Raw genomic sequence first — 25,359 nt, 5'->3', positions numbered from 1 at the left:
GCACATACACACACACACACACACACACACATGCACACATACACACACATACACACACACACACAGCAGCTCAGAGAACAGACACAATTGATTTAGTTGTCCCTGTGTCTCGTCACATTGCTATACCCACGGACGTGCAAACATTCTGTTCCTAGTGTATGATTTGCAGTATCACCTATACACCAAATGAAACGCTTTGATTTCTGATGGCTACAGTATATTTTATTCAGATAGAAAATTACTGAAAGCTTTTCCAACATGCAATGGTTTGGAAAATAAAAGGGAGGCAGATTCTGAAATGTAGGAAACGACTCTTCCCTTTGTGTACTACATAATGCTAATTGTAATTATATGTCTTGGTGAAAACAATTACTATGTCATCTGCAACGGTCTTCCTCTGTTTACACACACACAGAGAGAATAACAACAGTGTATGTGAACTGGGGAATTAGAGTGTACTTATGCCCAATTATCCACTAAATCTGCTGTCTCCTAAATGAGATTATTGCAATACAGTAAGAGTGTCTCCCATTGGGTTCCATTAACTTTGATTACTGCTAATTATTTACTTACAGCTAAGGCCCTGTTATTGCTTTCACTCACAGAGGGAAACTAGCAAGAAGCTACATCTGTTCTCTGTCTCTCTCAAACACACACACATGCACACACACGCGCACGCACACACACACACACACACACACACACACACACACCTCTATGCTCTCTGATACATTAATACAGTCACACAACACAACAAAAAACAACAACTAAGATACAGTACACACCACAGTAGATAGTATTACTGCCATCCTTCCTCAGAAAGAAATCCATGAATGTAAGCGATCATTTTGCTGCCATTGTGTGAAGTGTTGTTTCACTCGGATACGCTGTTGTGTTTGGTTCTGTGCCCAGTGCTTTGGGCATGTGCCACTCAGTGAGCCACTTGTGCTCTTCGGAGCCATCCAAGGAACTCACCAGGGTAGGAGGGCATTCTTTCTTTCTCATGTCTATTACCCAAGACATCAGCCAGAGAGAATCCAGCTGCTCTGTGCCCAACTTTTGATGACAAAACGCAAAACGCAAAACTACCAAACGAGGGGGAAAAAGCTCTAAGGCCTAATTTCATGACATTGTCCCTCACCTAATTGCGAAAATTCCTTAGTCTTTTTCTCCCTCATGCTGGCTTTCTTGTGCTCCAAGCAAAAAAGACAGTCTAATTTCATTTCAGTTTGTCTTAGGACAACCCTTTAGATGTTTAATTCAATCCCAATTTCATGTAATCAGGCGAAAGGCTTCCCTTGAGGTAGGGCAAAGCTACCAGGACCAGCAGCTCACAATTTGCAAATGTAATTGGTCCACCTTTCCCTTCCCCTCTCTCTCTCACTCTTTTGCGCTCCCTCCATTCCCATCTCTCCCCTTCTCTCTCTCCCTTCCCTCTCCCTCTCTTTGCCCTCTCCGTCTCCATCTCTTTCCCTTCCCTTCTCCCTCTCTCCTCTATCTCTCTCCATCCCTCCCTGTTACTCTCCCTCGTTCCACCACTGGCATTATTAACTATATATATATATTGCTTTCTGAATGTTTTCATCTAGTTTCTCTCCTTTTAAAATGGTGATGCTGCTCACCTATCCTTCCCTTCTATACCCCCCCACCCCCCACCCCACCCCCCGCTATACAGCACCCCATCCTCCTCTGTCCTCAAGGCTACCGTGTTGTTATTGTAATTTCATATTTCTCCGGCTCTACAGCCGCTGGATATTGAGTACAAAATCCATTATCATTTGTATATTTTAATTATGCAAATGAGGCTGCTCAGCTGGCTGGCCGAACCTGCAGGGAAGACCAACTTCATTTCGGGTGATTACAATTTATCCAGTCGAGTCGCTTTAATTGTAACAAGCTAATTACCTTGTTTCATTTAGTTTTAACAATGCCAAAAGAAAAGCGAGCGTGTGATAGCACCGGTAACTCACTAGTCGCTGACAGCTAGCGTGAGAACAAGAAAATAGGCGGAAGGTGCAGGCAGGGAGTGCCTAGGGAGGACCTGAGCGCACATTAGCTTTAGTTTGAAAGCTTTAAGCCAAATGCTAGGCAGTGGGTTAGTGAGGGTAGTGTACCCAGATACAGAGTAGAGTAGCCAGATACAGGGTAGAGTAGCCAGATACAGGGTAGTGTAGCCAGATACAGGGTAGAGTAGCCAGATACAGGGTAGAGTAGTCAGATACAGGGTAGTGTAGCCAGATACAGGGTAGAGTAGCCAGATACAGGGTAGAGTAGCCAGATACAGGGTAGAGTAGCCAGATACAGGGTAGAGTAGCCAGATACAGGGTAGAGTAGCCAGATACAGGGCAGAGTAGTCAGATACAGGTACAGTTCAGCTTGACTCAGCTCGGTTTGGCTCTGTGGTGTGATTAGGATAATTGTCTCAGACCCAGACTAATCCTGTAGGGGGCAGCATCAGAGGAATAAATCCTTCTGCCTGTATAAACGCATCAAAAGCATCCAGTTGTTTCCCGAAAGCTTCATAGTTTAAGTAGTCATAGCCTATTATGGGGCCCTTAGCAACATTTTGTTGGGGCACCATAACCTTTTTATTTGTTTGCACTATAGGCGGACCCTAGTGGCTGGAGGGCCTACGCAGCACGTATAAAAGGATCCAGCTCTGAAAGTAGTACTTTTTTGACAACGCAAGCCTTCGCCTCTCCTAGACCAGTAAAGTTCTTCTTTTAACAAATTGAGTTTGTTCACAGCATGTACAGAAGATTGACCTGTAAACATTGATTTTACAATTGTTACTCTCTCGTGGTTCTAAGGCTTTGTTGCCGGGAGGAATTAAGTACTTTTTAAGCTACAAAGCTTTCAGGAAACTCACCCTAGTTCATGCTCCAGTGGCTACAGTGAAATGAGTCCAAGACTTCTGGGGATTAGGACCAGGACTGTGCTGCTGCAGCGACTGTGGATGAACTCATTATCAGACGTGCCTTCAACACTGACACGCATGTGTAAAAAGAACATGTAAACAAAGACATGTAAACACATGTCGTAGAGAACTTGTACATTTATGTGCGTAGGGAAAATGTCTATGATTGTTAGAGAGAACCATGTATATGATTGTTTGAGAGAACACACGCGTGTGAGAGCAGACTCGAGAGCTGGAGCGTGGCGTAGCTGTGAATTAGTGCTGCAGCAACCGTTCTCATATCACCCTTTTGCAGTGTGTTGCCACTTTCTGCCATGTCATTTGCTTCTTTATCTCTGTCATCCTCCCTCCTGTCTCAATAGTTGGTGAAAAAAGCAAAAGATGAGTGGGATTCCACATTTCTTACAAAAAAAAAAGAGAAACAAATCGATGTCTACCGTAGTGGAAACACAAACAGTACACATGTCAGAGTGAACTCCTCGACCTCTGGGTGACCTCCAAAGCCACATGTCATAGGTCAAAGGACCAACAATGACATTATTATTTTTTGGCCACAGTTGGCCAAATTCACCGGCCATTCACTTACAGTATAGGATGCATGCGCCTGTAAGCATGTGTGCATGCACTTATCATAGCAACCAGCAGAGAGCTACAAAAGGAAGATTGCTACGCCAGGTGGTAGGTTGGGGGTGTGGAGGGCGTATAACCAACACTTGCAACCCAAACGTTGTGGGTTCAAGCCGGCTTTGGGGACATTTTGATAAAAGTGCTTTTAGTTTTTTTTGTTTCTTAGTTCATGTTGCTCATGTTTGCTAATACCTGACAACAAAACCTTAGAAGCTTAGGATCCACGTTCCCTCTCAGTTTGAAATGGCATGACTGCTCTGGTAGGGACTAACTGATCCCGACTCTACTACACATTAGTGTGACTCTCTACGCCAGGATTCTCCTCTACATTAAAAGGCTATTATTTTAGTGACATTAGCTGTAACTCTTTTACAGAATATATTGCACCTCATCAAACTCTGCTCCTACCTACTTTGCAAGTGCCATGGGGAGTGACTTGAAAGGTATTTGAAATAGTCTTCCTTAATCATTTCCCCTCGTCCCCCGAGACGGGGGGGTGACGTGAGGGGGGACTCTGAGAATGAGAAACGGCACAACGTGACGTGTCACTCAACTCCACCAAGGGTAAGGAGAAGAACACTGTGCTGGGCTGAGTTTATCAACCCCAACAAACAGGGAATGAATCATAACGGAAAATATGGACGAAAATGTCTGATTCATAGTTAGCATTTCAATTCATATACCGAAGGCTAAAGTAGGCTAAATGTATACTGATGTGGCTATCAAAATGTACTAATCATGAGTCTTATCAGCTGGTGAAAGAGATCAAATATGGCCCCCTTCTCTTCTACTAATTTCCCCCCCCCCAACTGTCCATGGTGCTGAAATAAGAATGAGGGACTGATCCTTTCCTGTGTGTTTTTCACTTATTCCTACTTATTGAGGCTCTCTATTAGGTTTAAACTAAACACAAGTGATGTAGATCTAGATATACAGCACAATAATCCTATTAAAGCTTCTAGTTTGGACTCATGGGTTGAACTGATTGTGGGGTCTTATATGACACTATGCTAACAGTATGTACATACGTACATATAGAACTTGAGTGGCCAGGAGTAAATAGGACTACAAGGTTCCAGTCTTAATGTAAGAGAGATATCAGTAAATATGCCAAAGATCAGAGGTCAAAAGGATGGTAAATGACAGTTGCATATGTGACCTATATATTATCAAACTCTGAACATCTGTTCTAGATGCAAGAATCTGCTGGTATACTTCAATGTAAACCGATCTGGCATTATCACAGGGCACCTTTGCTCTCTGCTCATAAGAGGATTGGGGTCCTAATCTGTTAATTGATACTGTATGTTCATCAGTGGATTGAGGTTTTTAATTGGGGGCGAGGGCTGAAAACTCAGATGCTTATCAGCGTGTTAACAAGGTGTGTCTTATATTTCCTTTCTTTTATTTGAGCAATATTTATTCTATTGAGCCTACTACATGGTGGAATGCATCTATATTGTGCAGTAGCTATGATTATAAAACATATACCATTTCGCTGGTGATGCTGAATTCACACACAAAAAACACAACAGCAAGGCTAAACCAGAAATGCAAAAATAGCTAAATATTTGCTCAATATATATATATAAGAAATAAATACTCTCTGTAAAAGTGCCAGATCTGTCATGCAAAATCTTTGTTGTTGATGGAGTATAAATTCTGTCCCGGATGGGATAGACGAGACGCATATTTAAATCTACAAATCTGAACTAGAGAGAGTGATCACTTAGAGATCAGAGCCACAGTGGATGATCTTAAAAGTATCTGCTAAAAAAAAAAACGAGTTTTAATCTCCTTAAGACGGTGACAGAATATGACCTCTTCATCCCATCTCTCTTTGTGCTGCCATGCTGGAAAAAGTATTGTCATAAACAGTATACCCAAATATTCTCATGATTAAACTTCTAGGCCAATCATAACACCAGGCTGGGGATTACCACGGCAACATCTGGAGACATCACTAATGTGTTGCATATGTTTTTGTCAACATGTTTCCCCCCCCCCCCTCCCCTCACTTTACTTCCATAGTTGAGTGATGGAGCTAGCTAAGCTAACACCCTTGATAGGGCTCTGGAGTAAGAGTTGTCTAATCCTTGTTTCAAAAATCACTGAGTGCAAATATCGTTAATGAACGAGAGTACTGTGTGATGAAATAAAACTGCCCAAGCACTTAAGAAAGCGAAAAAACCATCTGTCTATGTATTGACTCACTGAACCTTACTTAGAGCAGTTATCTCTGGAAGCATATGCACTGGGCTTATACTAAAGAGGAACAAAGAATCACAAAACGGACATAAACATATTTGCGTTCCACTCGTGTTTAATTTTAATCCAAAAGTGCACAAATAAACTCAAAATGTGACGGAATTATATGGAGATTACTGGACTTTCTAGACAGCAATATCCCAGCTCTAGACCAGAAAAAAACATGGACACACATGTTCTACTTAGAGTCCGTTCACTGTTAACGACTCCACAACAACTTTTTGTAAAAAGCATGATACAGTAAATACTGATTGATTCATTGATTTGATAGTGACGAAATGTATAATTATAAACCTAAACATCTTTTGCTGTCATACTTTGTCTTTTCACACACATTTATGTTAATTGCAACCGTTTCCAATCAGGTTATATCACATCACAATATTGTTTACCTACTGTCTTTGTGGTACTTTATACTGTACCGAAGGTGTGGAAGGACAGGGAGGCAGGACAGTGACCACACACACTGAAGAACTCTTCAGCCAAAACGCTTGTTTTGTGCACTTGTTTCCCTGCTGCCCCATGCTAGAAAAAAAATTATAATAATATTTTGATTAAAAAAGCAAAAGGAAGATGTTTGTGTGTGAACCCACCCCTGGTTTCTGATGGCAGAACATTTAACCCACACACCTTCAGTTCTACTGACCCTAGGGTGGGGTCAGAACTGGTGCAGATAGTTTTGCCATAATCTGTTGAGCCTCCATTACAGTAAGAGAGGTCCTCTGAAATGTGGAAATAACACACTACTTTTTTTGTGAGCTATCAGTGGCTTGAGGGAATTCAAACCTCTTGGAGGTGTGAGCAGAGATAGATGTGCATTGGTTCAATAACACAGGTGGATGGATAGCGCCCAGTACCTCATTGTTAAAGGTACACTATGGAAGTTTAATAGCTAGTGATTTTTGCTTGTGTTGAATGTATGGTTATCATACTCCTATGATATATTATCCAACAATATCTTTAAACAACACAATCTTTATTTTTAGGCTAACAATCTTTGGAAACATAAGCTTCTGCTCATGGACGTGGGGAGGTGTTCCCCTTTTTGTCTGGACATTATTTCTGACTATTTAAGGGACCCCTTTTTACTCAAGACCACCCCAGAGGCAAAAAAAAAAATCTTCCATAATGTAACTTTAAAATGCTCTCTTGAAAGCCTTACTGATCCAAAAAGTCAGTTAAATAATTCTTGTCAAATCTAGATATGGGACTTTAAATTATTTTTGTTAAATTGCCAATGGTGTGTGTACACATCCTTTTTTTAATCTAAATGTCATATAGGCCTATCATTTCTGATAGTAACATATTCCATTTTAAACACATTTTGGATATCCAATTACTTAAATAAAATGAATGCACGTTTTTACACAAGGGTTGTAAGCAGAGTGTATAATATACGGTGTGTATAATATTTTCAGGTATTTTTCATAATTTGTGCGGTTTCACCATGCGTAAGAAAACCTGGTAACATGAGTGCCACGACTGTGACTCTTTACAACAATGATTCTCAACCTTTGGTCCCAGGGGGGCCACAGAAAGCTTTCAGCGGGTCCCTTGTAAAACAGGGCAAAACAAACAAAGAGAAAATAACAGGAGCAAGACACATCAAGGGAACTGTTTGTAAAAACGTTTGTAAAAATGTAACATCTGAAATAGGGGGTCCTCAGATTTTTGGAACGCATTTCAGTGGGAACAGTTTGATTACAACTGCTTCAGAACGAAGAATGAGTTCTGAACAGGTACACTGGGAGCAACACATTGTTTTTATTCTGTTTTCTCTGTAATCACCATCTCCATCATTATGTTATGAAAAAAATAGATGATATAAGAATGATCTGGGGAAATCATAATCTATTAGTAAGAGGAAGTGATAAACATTATCTACCTCCTAATCACATGATAATATCTTGTTTGTGTAGGACTCCGAAACAACAACTCTGTGGATATCTTTCTGTCAGACATATCTTAATCCTTGGTAAATGCACATTCCCATGTGATAGAAGGGTATTTATTTATGTTCTGAAAAATAAGACCTGTTTTGATACTGTGGTGCTGTGGGATGGTGTCTGTGTGGATTATTTATGACATCAAAACAATAGATTCCCTCCATATGTGCCGCATATGATCCTGTTTGTGAGAGCATGTTGTTATGTTATGTTGTGCCAGTGTGTGTGTGTGTGTGTGTGTGTGTGTGTGTGTGTGTGTGTGTGTGTGTGTGTGTGTGTGTGTGTGTGTGTGTGTGTGTGTGTGTGTGTGTGTGTGTGTGTGAGTGTCTGTGTGGAGAGATTACCTTGGCGCTCTTTTTACTGTTGCTGAGCAAACAAGACAGCTAATGACAATGAGTTATTTAAAAACCAGGGACAGATATGAGGCTTAATTGCTGAACAATAATTATTACTATTAAAGCTGTTGTTTACTTGGTTGCCTTGTGGCCCCACTCAAATGTATTACTATCTGCACTGAAAAGTCCTTCAGGAGAAATACACTGAACATAGATATCAAATAATTAAAAATCAATAGACAATGAAATACACTTAACACAGTTATCACACAATTAGAAAAGAAAATGGCAGAAAATAAATTAATTTGATAATGCACACACGCATTTTACTCCATTAAAAAAGTCAAACGCTGATTTTTCAACAATGCTGTAATCATTTTCCAAAACAAGACCAGCTAAAAGTATCTGAGGCGATCTCACATGAGGCTAAATTCCACTCTATAAAAACATCTTCATATCACTCACTGATCAGATTATTACTCAAGTAGAAAAACATCCCCTGGGACCAACAAGCAACACACACCAGCCACAGTGGGAAGGGGCGGGGCTACAGCAATCTACTAAAAAACAACATGTTTCCTCTCTGTTGCTACTTTTGTTTTTATGCAGGAATGATCACAGTATCTGTAAACAATAATAATCTGTGCCCCCCCAAGTCCCTACTCTGTATTCCCTGCTATATGTTTCACAGGATTACACCACAGATCATGGGATTACACAATTAATGCTTGTCTGGGAAGCAGCAGATGATTCCTGGTGTCACTGAGACCAGCTCCCTGCTAGGCCAGAGCCAGAGGCACACAACACCAATCACTATATCAGTCACCATACCAATTACCAGACCAATTATCATTCCAATAACTATAACAGCCACCACACCAAGCAATCACCATACCAATTACTACACCAATCACTCTACCACTCACCAAACCAGTAGCTATACCAGTCATGACTACAACTACAGCAATCACCATACCTATCACCAGTCACTACACATCACCATACCAGTGACCACACTATGAGTTACACACTGATGCAGCCCCTGTTGTCACAGCTGTGGTTATATGGAAATAATGCCAACAGATTTAATTAAAAGTGCTTTATTTGGTCAGTATAAAATAGTTTACATCCAGACATTAAAGTCAGCACACCAATCCACCTCTCTTTAACAACCCAACCAAAAGAAAAAAGAAAGAAAGAATTCAGTCATGGGGTGAGACTTCCACTGACAAATAGTCAGTACCAACATATTGGCTTAATCCAGTGTACAAAACACAGTAATCAGACAGCGAGAGAGAGAGAGAGAGAGAGAGAGAGAGAGAGAGAGAGAGAGAGAGTGAGAGAGAGAGAGAGAGAGAGAGAGAGAGAGAGAGAGAGAGAGAGAGAGAGAGAAAGAGAGAGAGAGAGGGGGGGGGGGGTAGAAGAAACATTTAATTTTCCGATTTCTGATTTTTGTTTTACTGTTGATGTCAACAAATGTTTACAATGTCAATAAAGCCTGTTGAATTGAACTGAATTAAATTGAGAAAGAGAGAGAGAGAGAGAGAGAGAGAGAGAGAGAGAAAGAGAGAAAGAGAGAGTCAAGTTTATCAATGCCCCTCAGTCCTGTTTCTCTCAGTGCTTCTGATTCGTTCATTAACCTCCTTTCTCCTGACCACTGCAAACAATGGTGATTAAGCAAGAGATTAAACCTCCTCATGAATAATGAAGGGCAGCTTGTTTTCTCTGCATTTCCTGTCCTTCCTCACTAATAGCCACATTAAAAGCTGTTTACAGGCCGGTGGTGGTGGTGATGGTGAGAGGAACAGAAACAGAGCACTTACAGAACCAGAGAAAATTACCAACGTCGCTCCCCACTGGCTGGGGGGAGTGGGAGGTGGGGGGAGGCGATGACTGTGCCACCTAATCTAAACCCTCAAAAGGAGGTCATCAAGGCAGGACAACTGGAAGCTACTTGATGATGAAGATTATGGTTGCTTGAAACTACTCTACCATCAGTAGCCTTGCCTGAGACTTGTAGACATGCATTAGCGACAGTATTTCCCTAAGCTAAAGCCTAGACATCAGGGTTTGCGCGTGTCTTCGAAGTAGGAGACCAGGGTTCTAATCGCGGCTGGTCACACATTTCAGGTCGTCTGCATTGTAGTCAGTGCTGTGCAGGGCACCAGATGTTCACAATGCCTGTGGGAATGTAGTTCTTAACACCTCAAGAACTACATCAGTATGATATAGCAATCTCCTTCACCGCACAGACTGACTGCAATAGTCGCTCACAAATACAAGGTTGCGATCCAGGTTGTCTTCATAGTGATCAGGCTGGGTCGATCAGCCGATTGTTTTAGCGTATAGTAAGAAGTAGGTTGGGTTCTCATCTTTATTGCAGTCCCTCAAGCGAGGTTCGAAGTCACAACCTTCTGCTTCCCTACCGGTCACGCTAGTTACTGCACCAAGAGAGTTAACACACTTACCCAGAATGCTAACAGGCGTTATATAGGATCGTCAAACTAGCCCCTCTGTTGGTAGCCTCTCCGATGGTACACGGTCGCATTCCCACTTCTGACACCAGTGTAGCGAACAATGGTGTAGAGTAACTGTAGTTACAATATAATCAGATGACAATATTGTATCACATTTATGTAATTCTGGTTCCTGAGAACAGAATGCAGTAGTAGTAACAGTGGTGATAGCTGTGTAATAAATACAGTATATTGTTACATAGCCTACTTACAAACTGAGCTAAAGCCTTGATATTTCATCCCAAAATGTTATGTTTCTGGAATGCTTCTGTGACGTCTGAAAGTCAGGGTTAGTTTTCAAATCAAAGAAATAGGCCTGTAAAAATAGCACAAATTCTTCAGTCTCCGCAGTGGGCTATTGATTTGATAGCCTACTTTAGAAATCAGCAGGTGTTTGAAAATTGCCCGTAAACCGGAAAATATGTTTAGCCTAATGTATTACTATAATAGTAAATGATGACGAACTGCGACGAGAAAAAAGCTAAAATCAGGATAGTGATATTTCAATTCATGAGAGGGTGAAAAGTTGCCTATTGGTCTAAGGACAACATCATGTTTGATATTAACGTGGTAAGATGTTTTGCATTTACAGAAGTTTGATTTCTAAACATTGTTGCAAGGGTTGCTGAAATTGTGAAGCATAATGTGTTTTTTGAGTATGATTCTATACAGCATGTATTTATTAATTTGAAGAGGTTGAAGCATTTTTCGTGAACACCTGCGGAATTTCTTCCTACAGTATATGGTTTGCCGAAGTTCCACAAGTGGCCTATTGACAATACAAAGTATTGCTCATGCAAGAAAAATTAGACATGATCTGAGATCATCCCACATTTGTTATTTTCACCCTTCAGCAAATATAAAGAGGACTCCGATTTGTTGGTGTTGACTCCATGGTGTGCGAAGTGATAGGCTGAAAAAATATTATGTTTCACAAGCGCACCTCCCATTGTCTGAGCGCGCGCAGTGTAATTTCACATGGTCCCGCACCTTGCCGCGCATCGCCCCTTTTATCTTGGTAAAGGGGTTGCTAACCTAAAGTACACAACTTACGTTTGCTTGCATCTCATATTATAATAGTAACGTTGTATGTCTGGGTTCTGAAACATTCTGTGGCATCCCTGAGAGGGAAGAAAAAGGTAAACGCGGGTTGCAGTGTCCACTGGATGACATTCTTCTGGTAGATGGCAAATCAGACTATATACCCCATGTCAAAAGGTAAGATTGGAGCTATTAAATCGATAGAAATTGAAACGTTGCTGTTGTTGTTTTTGTTGTTGTTGATGATGATGATAATTATGTTATGTTTTCATACATTCTATTTTTAAATATTATAAGTTCAGATGGCTTATGCATACTTGCTTAGTTTGATCCCACCAATTTCAACTGTCCATATCTCGGGAAATTAGGATACATTTTGACTAGGCCTAATGATTTTTAATCAATATCATTCATCTGGGGCTATACATGGGCTTAATAACAGCATCGATGCTAATCCGTAAAAACATCAAGAACTCCAATATGATTTGAGGCACTTCAGTCTGCACATGCAATTTGATAAACAGAATTCTTGCACAAGGCCATATGTGTAAACTTTCTGTACCCCAACAGTAATGTTATTTCACAATGCACAACGTGATTGTGACCTTATGAGTATATTGTACGTTTTATATCTATTGATACCTACCACAGACGTGATGGCGCTTTAGCTTGGATAGTTTGTGTTCAGCGTGTTGCACCGTGGAGAGCTCGCGTGGCTCAACTGCTCCTGGGCACGTGGGTTGTGGCGCGGCGTCTGTTTTCGCTCATGTCAAGTTTGAACTCGGTGATCTTAGGTCAACAGCATCCTCTATTATCAAGCATGGCCTGTTGTAAGTTGTGTGCTTTCTCGCGATTGACAGGCACGATGTCCTCTAAAATTCCTAGCGCCCAATTGTCTGTGTTTCTAATTGATTTCATGCACTTCCATTAACTATTCCGTTTAGAATAACTTTCAGAACGTTGCTTGCATTCTTGGGTCATTAAATGTCGAGTGGTCGTTTAATTACAACCTGGAATAAACTGAAATAGTTGACTAAGCATATTTGGCTATGTTACCACACTCTTGAGTATGCCACACACACATACCTACTAATGAAGGCCAACCCTGGTCCATGGTCAACAATTTTGCTGCCGAAACTTAATTCCAAAACAGTAGCAATAGGGCAAATCCTGCTGTTGTCAGGTGGGTTTCAGATTCATTTGTTCATAAATTGATTGATTTGTTTAGAGTTGATTTTGTGATCTGTTTTTAATGTGGTGTGTTTTTGTTTTTTTCTTCAGAGGTCTGACTGAGTGAACTCGCCTGCATCAGAGAACTGGGGAGACCAATTGGGAAGAGGTGTGTATAAAGTTTTGCTTTCACATTTGCTGCTGTTTTGCAGTTCATAGTCAAAGCTGTCCTTGTGATCTTGCATCAAAAGATTAATTTACATTTTTTTAAATGCATGTATGGAATTCTGAATAAACCACTGAAAAAACCTCTAGGGGTTGAACTACACTATTTTCAACATGTGTAGCTCCAATGGGGGATATATGCTTATGTTCAGTTCTGATTGCTGTAACATATCCTCAAATGACATTACTAAGATATCACATAGCCTATCTGTATCAAGGCAAAAACACCAGGGCAAGTCTCCGAAGCATTGACTATGTGTGCTGCATTATATTCAGTGTGATGTGGGTCCATAGAATTAATTCTATGGATGTGGGGGGTCTGGCCCCAGGCAGGTAAGCCTATAGCCTAATCTATACCAATGTTTCACTTTGCCCTACATTAAACAAATTGTATTCCAGCATGCCCATGTTGTCACTAAGCAACTGAATAGTTCCAAACCTTTCTTTTTTTTAGGACATGCATATCACTTTAGGCCTATAAAACCTTATAATATTTGTCATTATTTATAACCAGTATTTGAGAAAATGTCAGTGTAAATCTAACCATGTCGATTTGACTTTATTGTAATGATTTAGACTATGAAATTATTAGGGCATTTGGTCGGCTACTAATTCATCCCAATAGCCCTAGGCACATTGTAGCGAACGTCAGTTATATGATGGCTGCTGATTGACTTATACATCGGTTGTGGCAGTTTGTGTTTAATATACATTTCGGAGCTAACCAAATAGGCTGTACTTTTGGCCTACATTTCAAAGAAGTCAATCGCAAAGCTGCGCATTGATTGTAGATCAACCAACCATCTATAGCATTGCTGTGGTTATCCACATATGATTTGAAGCCATAAGGATGTTTGCACCGTTATTTTCTGACATCGATTGTCCTGTATAGGGTCAGCGCAAGGCCATTCAGGGGTCCATTCAAGGGGTCACCAAGTCGCCAAATCCACACCACAGTTGAGGCATCTTGCATTATCTACATGAATCACGTAATCTAGACTAATGGAAAATGTAAATAGAGCAGAACTGTATTCATAATTTCCCCTCAATTTAGATAGCACAAATCTTAATTGTATTGCATGGTAGACCTACATGTTTTCAGATGAAGGGCATTTGAGTCTTGCAATTTTCTGATAGACTTGCTATATTAGACTAAAGGATTAGCCTATATCGAGAGCAGGACATAGGCATAGTGATATCCCACTGCAGCCTGTCTGGTGCAAGGTATAAACCTACGTTCTTCAACAAAAATAAAGTTATCTAAGTACAATGCTTTTCAACCGCCAAAAAGGCTTAATCTTTAGCTCACATTTTTATCACGTTATAGGCTATAGGTGGAGATGATGTATTTCAATATGATAATTACACTCCCGGGGCATCTTTCATTCGTTGACTGATTTGATGTTAAACGTCGCAGGCTCACTTAGTCTTCTAGCTCTTAATTTATGTTATTTTTTTGTGGTGACCCTAACGGTCACACAAGCAATTCTTTTTTTTAAACGCATGATTAATTTCACAGTAGGGTAACCTCTTTCAAAGATGACATGAAAATGTGATATGAATTTATTCCGGAATCTAAAAGGGCTATAACATCTATTGTACAATGTAGGTCTAATCAATTATTAGGTCACTGGACATATTGCAATGCCAACCATAACCTACTTCAAGTACAAATAATTTACCAATTTGGTAGTTTATATACTTTTCTTCACTCTTTACACATCAAAGACGACAATTCTAGCAATGAAATGGACCCAACCGTATTCTTCGCAATCAAGCCTTAATTATATAACACTATGCAGCCTACTGTAACAGGCCTATTGAGTACTGAGCAACTTAATGTTAAGTGCTAACATATAGTTAATGAATGAAATAGGCTTATTAGACACTTTATTTTATTCTTGACTAACTCGATGCGATATTCTTAATTTGACTTGACTATTGTCATTCTCCTTATTCCCGTTGAAAAGCTGTGTACACGTTGGTACGCTCATGTGCCTTTGCCTATGCATCTGCTCTGTTGCCTCTGCGGAAGCGAGACAAAAGCAGGAGCAATGACATCTAAATTGGTTTATGGAGAAGCAGATGGGGCTCGTGCTTAGTCTACTGTCACTACGGTCCGGTTGGAGCCAAAAACGGTCTTGTAATATTTAGTGAGGTAATCACAGAGAAGGCAGGAATTGAAAAATATAGGCTAGGATAACGCAAGTAAATTGATTACTTCCCATCTACCACAATCAAGCGAAATTCTTAATAGGAAAACTTGTAGGCTCTTTAAATCTATTGCATGGCATGCATTTTTAATATTATTTCCATTCAAAATGCACCACTCAAGTGTGAATGAAACGTGTTTTATACAATTCCATAGATCATTCCAAATTATACGACTATATAGCCTATTGTATACTGTTTAATTTAATTGACAAAAATGCGAACTCTCAGTAACACTTTGTAATCCATCCCTTAGTTCTGTGTAATGCATTTCATTGCAATCGTTTTTTCAGTGTTAGATCCCATCATCTGAGTGTATATCAATACAGAAACAGTTAACGTAATTGATGAGTCGTGCTGTCTGCAAACCTGTCATCTATTTCAGATGATCCGTTTAACACTCCTTCGATTGTTGTTGATGGGAGACATATGCTGCCCTCCCTAATGATGAAGAAATATCAGCCCATTTATTGCCTTTCGCTGCTTGGAAACACAATTGATCGAATTTATTGGGTGTTCTCTATGAGGTCTTTAACATTCTCTCTCTAAATTGAATAGCCTTGAAATTAGTTTCATGATGATGACAATTAGACGATTTGTGCTGAATGCTTATGTCACTAAAATATGAATACCAGATTATACGACCATCATCACCATCGTTGTTATCACCCTGTCAGTTGCCAAAAGTCATCACGGCCAAGCAATAATTCGGCTGGTGTGAATTTGAATAGCAATGATTTATGAGTTATTCAGGGCGGCACACATTTATTTCTAATAACCTATATTCCCGAAAAATAAGTTCAAAGAAAATCTATTGAAATTGGAATTTGCTAACAGCTACAATGTTATATAGACACTCCGGGTGGTTAAATTTTAATTTGCTGTCACAAATAGACTAACCATTTTCGTATTTATTGACTTCGACACACTTTTGGGAATACCTAAGTCATTTTCCGAGAAAAGATGGATCAATGGCAGTGTACAACTTGCTACATAACAAATGCAATACAGAATTTATTAACTCCAAGTCCGCTTATCTACAACCGCGTTTGGCTATTTGGTTAAGCCTATGAACGAGTTAGGCCTATGTGATTTGGGACTAGCACCATTTACAATGTAGGAGACACGATTTGTGTTGGTGACATCGCCCCACTTCTTTCTCCACGTTGTTAGTAAACCAATGCATATCTGGTGCGTGTGGATTTGTGAGTGGTCCTCATTCAGATTTGAGGTTTACAGCGCGGCGATTGCCTGGGGCCAGGCTCGTGCGTTAGTCTCTCTTTAGAGTGTTGAGTGGCAGTTAGTGAGACGTCATTGGCTCCTAGCGGAAAGTCTTTTGAGCTGTGGAACTAGAAGAGGGGCAGAGCTACGCCAATCAACTGCCGTCCAACACCGGCGGCGAGACAGACGGCGTGTCTTTTAAAGGGAATAAGCCGGTGTGCGGTGCGCAGTTACTCACTTCTCACTGACTGTTAACTCACTCGGACAGATCCCACGACTTCTTCCTCAAAATTTGGAATTAATTGAGAGTAGTTTTGTGAGACATTTTGTAAGGACGGTGGTTTTAAATGTATCCGGTTGTTTTTGACGCGAAAACAGGGATGGTTTTAATTTCGTAACGTTTGGATTTCTCTCAGCTTTAGAGGAGGTAAGCTCTATTTTGTGTGGTGTAAAAATAAGTAAAACATTCACAATCTATTGTCTTTATAATACTAATAATACTACTACTAATAATAACAATTATTATTATTATGACAATTATTACTATCATCATTATTAATAGCCTCATAGTCTTATGTTATCCATATTGTTCTTGTTACTATTATCATTATTTTTATTATTGGTGTTTTTGTTGTTAGGTTATTATTATTGACTGTGTCGTGGTTGTTATGTTACCATTTTGTTGATGTCTCTGTTGGAAATGGATAGCATAACTGTCTAAAGTTGAATACGGACTGGCCTCCGCGCGAATCTGACTGTGCATTGCATTATACTGTGGAGCCGCTTCTGTCAGGACAGTATAACCTCCTCCGCTGTCATCACATCACACAGGTGTATCGGCTTGATCTTTGCGAGTTGCCTAACCTGCATTTTTATGTAGCAGTGTAGACTACGGCCTGAAATTAATGTTGTCGTCGTTAATTTAGGCTATACGTGTAGACTGCTAGATATAGAACGAACATTCCACATCAAATATTAAGCATATTTTTGCAAATTACTAGTGTATTTCACGAACTTAGGAGTTAGAGTTCTATTGAATATGATCCGTTTATTTTGCATGTTGTTAGCTTCAAATATTGGTGTTTACTTAGGCCTAAGCCTACAACAAAAGTCGAAGGAAAGGCATGTTACTAAATAAGAATTCTGACATGCAGATGGTCTGTTCCACTTTCAGTTTTAGCCGAGTAGGTTAGGCCTATCGGTATGCGTGCATCTTTCCTTGAGTTACACATTTCTTGTAAACCATGTGGCCACGTTTTGTCTTTGATGTCTTTGACCTTCTGTCAAATTTATAAAGTCCATCATCTGAGCGGGCAGGTGCCCTTAAACGTTATCCTGCGTTACAGTAACCTTTGACATTTTCTCCCCAAATTCATAAATAAAATCTGTTAAAAAAATATACGCTTTCAAATATATACATGTACACACAACTGTAATTAATCTTTAGGAGCAATAACTAAAGTAAAATAACTTTAGTTAATAGCTAACTAAACTAATTTGTATTTCCTATTTTCACACAACAGATAGATAATGAATCAATCAGAACACAAGAGACATTTTGACAACTATCAAATCATCATATTTTTGTTTGATTTTATTTTAATAAGACATTTTAATAGGCCTACTAGTATTATTATAACACTATTTTAGCAATCTTCAGAATCAACAGTAATATTTTTCTACTGAACAATTCTGTCTATAATGCGCTGTACAGTTTGTAGAGTCATATTTTTATGCAGTGGCATGTTTTTCTTGATTTTCCAGCAGAGCATCTGCCTGAAGATTCCCCTCAGCAGTGGTCACCACCGCATGGACAAAACCCTCCCCCTGTCCCCAACGACGACATAGCCATGACCACCCCGCCCAGCTCGTTCCAGCAGGAGCCCCTGACGCCTCCCCGGCCCCCCCACTCCTCCATGAAGCCCAACCAAGTGGGTCAGGTGGTGCTCTACGGGGTGCCCATCGTCTCCCTGGTCATCGATGCCCAGGAGCGCCTGTGCCTCGCCCAGATCTCCAACACCCTGCTGAAGAACTACAGCTACAACGAGATCCACAACCGCCGCGTGGCGCTGGGCATCACCTGCGTCCAGTGCACCCCGGTCCAGCTGGAGATCCTGCGGCGAGCGGGCGCCATGCCCATCTCGTCCCGCCGCTGTGGCATGATCACCAAGCGCGAGGCGGAGCGCCTCTGCAAGTCGTTCTTGGGGGAGAACACGCCGCCGAAGCTGCCCGACAACTTCGCCTTCGACGTGTCTCACGAGTGCGCCTGGGGCAGCCGCGGGAACTTCATCCCGGCGCGTTACAACAGCTCCCGGGCCAAGTGCATCAAGTGCTCCTACTGTAACATGTACTTCTCCCCCAACAAGTTCATCTTCCACTCGCACCGCACCCCTGACGCCAAGTACACCCAGCCGGACGCGGCCAACTTCAACTCCTGGCGCCGGCACCTCAAGCTGTCGGACAAGACTCCCCCCGACGACATGGCGTTCGCCTGGGAGGACGTGAAGGCCATGTTCAACGGGGGCAGCCGCAAGCGCGCCCTGCCCTCCTCCCACTGCTCCTCCATGGGAGGCATGAAGGGTGTGAACTCTGTCCTGCCTCACATGATGTCCTCAGAGCTGGGCCAGAAGAGGGGCAGGTTCGAGGAGGACGAGGACCTGGACGGGAGCAACCTATCTCCACGCAAGAACCCCCGCAGCTACCCGGTGATCCCTGTGCCCAGCAAGGGCTTCGGTATGCTGCAGAAGTTCCCCCCCACCTCCCTGTTCCCCAGCCCCTACACCTTCCCAGCCTTCAGCCTGTGTCAGCAGAAAAAGGACGACAGCGACGGAGTTAACGGACAGAAAAATGGCGTTGGCGGGCTCTCTGGGTTGCTGTGGCCCGGCCGTAAGGACACGTTCTACCCTCCCTTCTGCATGTTCTGGCCCCCACGGGCCACGGGTGGCATCCCTGTACCTACCTACCTCCAGCCCCAGCCCAATGCCCTGTCCTCCCTGACCGAAAACCCTTCTCCCAGACAGGCTTTCCTGGACCTCTCAGAGCCCGCAGAGACGGGGGCCGGGGGGGCCGGCGTGGGGGTCACTCCCAGGTCGGGGTTGTTTGAGACCCCCGAGTGCCCGTCCGTGCCCTCTGACCTCAGGCCTGTTACCTCCGAGGGCTGGCTGAAGCTCCTGGATGTCCCGTCTCTCCAGGCCAGGAAAGCCAGCTACCACTCGGCCTTCCGGCCCGTGGTCAAGGATGCCGAGAGCATCGCCAAGCTCCACGGTGGGAGTGCCATGGAGGAGTTTGGCTCGGACCGCCACCTCTCCCCGGCCACCAGCTGCAGCTATGGCAGCGAGAGCGGGGGAGAGGTAGAGGGAGTGGGAGAGAGCGAGGAGGAAGGGGAGGTGGATGTGGAGAGCAAGCAGGACGAGGAGGAGGAGGAGAGCTTCGCCAGGCGAACGCAAGCACAGACGTGCGGCCTGCACCTACGAGGCCTCAGCGACGTGGCGGAGGACAGAGGCAAAGAGACCACCAGTGTCTTCCCCGGCACCCCGCCAGCACACAGCCAGGACAAGCCCAGCCTGGCTGCCTCTCCACCCGCCAGCCTGCCAGTCCCCAGCCCCACCACCACCACACACACTCCACTGGAGGACCCGGCCTACAAAAATGTAAATATTCCCTCAAGGCACTTTAGCTAATTATTATTTAAATGCAGGCGGCAGGCGGGGGCTGATCTTATATGCATAACCAGATTGATAGCCGGAGCTCCCTGAAGAAATGAAATATTCACAGCGCTTTGATCCCTGCTAATAAGCCCAGTCGTGTATTGTTTAATGGCGACATTATATTTGTTCTCTCTTTTGTCACTTGTGCCTGTTAGCCTTTTTAATCTTTAACCTGTCGACACTACATTATCTGGGGCTGCTGGAGGTGCTGTACCCAGCTGTGGAGAGAGAGAGAGAGAGAGAGAGAGAGAGAGAGAGAGAGAGAGAGAGAGAGAGAGAGAGAAGCAGCATTCACATTTTAGCATTTGTATACCAGGCTCAGTATCCACCCAGTTGCTGTTAACGGTGTTAGCAAAAGAAAGCATTTAATTTCACTCTCTATTGCAGGAACTCCCTTTGTGAGAGGCAAGGGCTTCTGTAGCGTACACCAGCAGCATTCTGTTTCTCAATGACACCAGTAATTCATGATTCTGTATCATCAGACATTGGAGTATTGACACTCTCTACCCTGGCTGATGTGTCAATCTGTGATCTAATCTGGCTCTGGCTGTGTGTGTTCTCTCTCAGGTTCACAAAAGCAGGGACGATGGACTGCCCGCTTACGCAACCAAAGAAAACTCAAACATCTCTGGTGAGTCGCAATGTCTATGTTTTCACCTGACTGAGAGAAATAGTCATTGTGTCACAGAGATTTTTGTTATTGCACATGGAATGAGGAACAGTTCCTATTACACTTCTGGAATGTACTGTATGTAGTATATTATATTACTTTACATATATATTAATTGTAACCAACACCATAACTGCAATAACGAAGGGAGTGTTACCTTCTAATTTGTACAAAGTCATTGAAACTTTGAAGTATTACTCTGATAGTCAGTTCAGTCAATTCAGCTCCTAAGACCACCAGCTGAGTACATGTTCTCTGTCCTGTATATATCTACCCGCAAATAATTTTCCTGTCTCTTGATAAACTGTTGAATTAATGGACCTTATGTCCCCCTTATTCTCTCCCTCACATTATTCACTCCCTAGACGAGAACAAAGAACAGAGCAACTTCTTCGTATCCGAGTCTGAGACCTCTGGACCAGAGTATTGGAGAGAGGCTTCAGGTACGAACCGGCTTTCATGCCTAACCGTTTTATCATGACATGGGGCGAAATGTGCAGAAAGAGAAAGAAATAAAAGAAAACATACAAATGTTCCTATCACAGACCATAGGTTTAGGGATTAATCTACGTACATAAATAGATGAAATAAAAAGGATACACTCGGAAATGGAGCAGCGAGCCGCCTCGCAATGTCATTGGCAAATGTATTCTAGAGGGAGCCATTACAGTTCAAGAAGACAATCAGCTCAACAGAGGGAAGGTGACAATCTCCATTTGAACAATATCAAAGGGATATAATTGCCTTTTCCTGCCGCAAAAAACTCCCGTTCCTAAGATCAGCGTTTATTGCCTCCTCTATCTGTCAGCGAGACATTAAAAGTGTTTTATGACATCTATGCCAACATTTATATTATCTAGCCCATAATGATCTCCTCACATAATGTATAATATATTTCAGAAAAATTACACGAAACAAATTAAATGAAACCACCTTTGCCTGATTGCTAAACGTCTCCAAGGGCTGTTGGGGGGACGTGATTAGAAGTCCTGATTTCCAAAGAGTCTGAAGGCAGTGTCTTAAGGAGAGTTCTGTTTCTTGGGAGAAAAATAATCAAATTTTCCATTTATGTAATGCAAACTGCCTTGGCTTTGACTATTCACGGTTAATTGACTGTCAAACGAGGTTGTTATCCTCAGGCACTGTCTGCAAATTTGCTTGTCAAATGAGACAGAGAGAGGAGAGGAGGCGAGAACACGCGCTGTTCCAAATGAGGAAAGCGTTGGGAGGCTTAAGGAGGCAGGACATGAAATGAGGAGAGAGGGAAAAGGGGGAGATTATATATACAAATGTGCTGGATTGCTCCATTTAAGGGCATTCGATTTGCCACATTGTCAGGATTCAGACACACACACACACGCGCGCGCAGGCACAGGCACAGGCACGCACACACACACGCGCGCGCACAAAAACACACACACACACACACACACACACACACACACAGACAGACATGCACACACACACACACACTTTCTGTTTTGTAAATGCATTACAAAAAGCAGCCCATAATGAAACACTGTAAACGCAGCACAATAATAGAGGAAATATGGTTAGCATGGTTAAGACAGTACACAGATACAAACACACTCATATCAAAGGCTTCACAGCAATAGAAATACTTTTAGGCGGTATGATAAAAGTATACTGTGAAGACAGTATAATGATGAAAATACTGTTATGCATGAATGTTATTTCTCCAATTTTAACAAATCTACCATTTATGCATTTACCATTTCATCCAAAATTGGGCCAAACCAGTTCTTGACTTCTTCACGAATGCAGTTGTTTTCATTAGTGTGTCACAATACAATCATAATGCAAAAAGGACTTATCGGTCAGTTCAGGAATAGTGAGCGTGATTATTTGGACTTTTGAAATATAGATGCAGAGGTTTTATGTTGCTTAAGCAAGCTTTTACATTTAGAGAGGCACATTTTATGGCTCCCAATTTCAATCAAACGCAAATTGTTGTTCCTTTATCGAATGCAATAACAATTGAGCCAAATGTTACATTAATTTACAGAGTGTGAGATTGAAATAGTTTGTCTTGGTGAGCTGAAATTGTCAATCATACGGGCACTGGAAATTGTAGCTAGACTGACACCTGGTGGCAAATAATTGAACTGCGGTCAGAGACCTATCAAATACAAATATGAACTCACTAGGCTACAGAGGTGTTTGCCTTTGCTTACTCACCGTTTTACAACTTTTTAATAATGTACATTATTTCTACTTCAACATGTGTTTTTTAGGGCTATTGAATTATTTATACTCAAAAGAGAAAATGTGTGTTTTACCTTTCAGGTGATCAAAGTCAAGATGCAACTTCCCCAGTATCTCTGAAGAAAGGTGTTGAAAACATGGAAAAAGGTACAAAAGCATAACTACACTGTACAAAAGTAGCAGTGGATTATTTCTATTTGAATGTTGATTTTGTTATTAATTAAAGCACTTCATGCAATCTTTATCATCATATATACATTCAATATGCAATTGTGGTGGTGATGGTTATGCACATTTTTATTTTTTTTGTTCTCCATGTATTTATTGTATATCTGATAATCAAAAGTATGTGCACCTCTGATGAGACATGTTTTACATTGGTGCATCATGCATTGTCAAATTCCTCTTCTTTTTTTTCCAGAGGAACTCCAGAAGGTTCTATTGGAGCAGATTGACTTACGGAGACGACTGGAGCAGGAATTCCACGCGTTGAAGGGCAACTCCCCATTCCCTGTGTTCCGTAAGTCACCCTCCCTCATTCTGTCAGACCGGTACATCCACGAGTTTCAGTCCTTTACACAGAGTCTAAGCTCTGTCTCAACCCTTCAGATTTTCACCAGATGTATGACAGTGGTGTTGCTCTATATCAAGATACAATGGCTACACAATGGCTGTTGTCTTTTTATCACAAAATGTTTGTGGGCTATTGTAAAGTTTTCTGTCGCTGATTGTGCAAACCGTGTTGCAGTAACTGGAGTTTTTTTTACATTATTGAGGAGTGAAATGTTTAAAGGGTTTTTCTCTCCATCATTTTGCAGATAATTTCCAGGACCAAATGAAAAGAGAACTTGCATACAGAGAGGAGATGGTACAACAGTTACAGATGGTAAGATTACTGACAACAATGACCACAAATGGTGGAACAATTATAATGAACTGTCATTATTTGGCATAATTCATTAGTAATTATTTTATACTGATTGAAGATATTATGAACATAATATTATATGAATACGATAATTATAAGAACCATTTTAGAATATATATATATTACAATATATTACATATACATACATATATATATTACAATATGATACTTCACATGTGCAAGCCTATTCTGGACTAATTTATTTCATTTTTAGTTCTTAGATTGATAAGAAATAATAAAAGAAAACACTTAAAAAAAAAAAAAAGCATCTCACATGCCTTTCAAGGATGAGATCTTCATCTGTAGCAGACAGTCTATGAGTTTAACAGTGCACCACATTTTGACATCAATCACGCGTGCATCTCTGTGGCAGCTCTTTAGAGACAGGCAGACAGCCTGTGTTTGTCTTTACACCATCAGTCACGTCACCCAGAGACTCGTGATGGAGAACATGTGTCGGGAATGATTGATATGTTTCAAATGAGCAGATGTACTATACTGTATATCTGTCTGAAGTTTAGCAAAAAGTCTGAATGTTGAACAGAGGAGAAAATTAAGAGTTTATGCTCTGTGTCTCTTATTTTGTGTTCTGGTGGGGCGGTGTTGTTTTGGCTATGGACGCAAAGTCTGATTGAAAAGCATCAGCAAATGATTGCCTTTATCTTGAATTACTGATGCCTTATATTGTAATGCAAAATATGTATTATATTAGCACTTAACCTTTATTATAATAAGAGGTGCTTAACACATGTATTTACAAGGTAACTTAGTGACATACTGTATAGTAAATGTTGTTTTTGTTGATAATATGAAGATAATAATTGTCTCTCAACCTTTTTTTTTTCAGATTCCCTATGCAAACATTCTCAGAAAAGAAAAACTTGGTTCACATCTCAACAAAAGTTAAATGGTGAGTCGCCTGACACATGCTGTTTTTCCCAAACAAACAAGTTTTCTAAATGCGATGTTGTTCTGGGTTTTAATTTAGCAAACATATACACAATATACATAACCTACAGTACAGAATAGATGGTATATATCATAGTAATGATGTCTTTCTTTTCTCTTCTCAGAGCACTTGGAGGCCACCCCGTGTTATACCTGGAAAAAGAACCTGAGTTTCTATGAATCTTGGGAATTAAATTATCTGACACTGAAAACAATACAACGTAAGTGACCTCGTCCCCCAAACCCAAACTGTCTCTGTGCTGGAGGACCAACACAACAGAGAAGACATTTATCTGCTGAATGTCCAAACAGAGACAAAAAAAACACTTCAGTATGTCCAACTGTATATATCACCCCTGGATGAACGCTGACTCCCACACATCTATGACACGGAAGAGATCTT

The 25,359-nt window shown here is 41.3% G+C and overlaps 1 protein-coding gene across 1 annotated transcript; it reads left to right on the top strand.

Annotated features, from left to right (window-relative positions):
• Nucleotides 1–18,286: 18,286 nt before the first annotated feature.
• skor2 (SKI family transcriptional corepressor 2) lies at nucleotides 18,287–25,263 on the top strand (the record flags this gene model as incomplete). The annotated part of the gene is given in 9 exon segments (XM_083670451.1): nucleotides 18,287–18,299; nucleotides 18,302–20,127; nucleotides 20,752–20,815; nucleotides 21,220–21,297; nucleotides 23,162–23,227; nucleotides 23,502–23,600; nucleotides 23,899–23,966; nucleotides 24,856–24,918; nucleotides 25,082–25,263. Coding segments are annotated over 8 exon segments (2,274 nt in total). The 3' UTR covers nucleotides 24,916–24,918; nucleotides 25,082–25,263.
• Between the last annotated feature and the right edge of the window lie 96 nt (nucleotides 25,264–25,359).

Source organism: Argentina silus (genome assembly GCF_951799395.1).
Source record: "Argentina silus genome assembly, chromosome: 5".
Classification (NCBI taxonomy): domain Eukaryota; kingdom Metazoa; phylum Chordata; class Actinopteri; order Argentiniformes; family Argentinidae; genus Argentina; species Argentina silus.
Note: the sequence above shows the minus strand (reverse complement) of the source record. Positions and strands in the feature narration are given on the sequence as shown.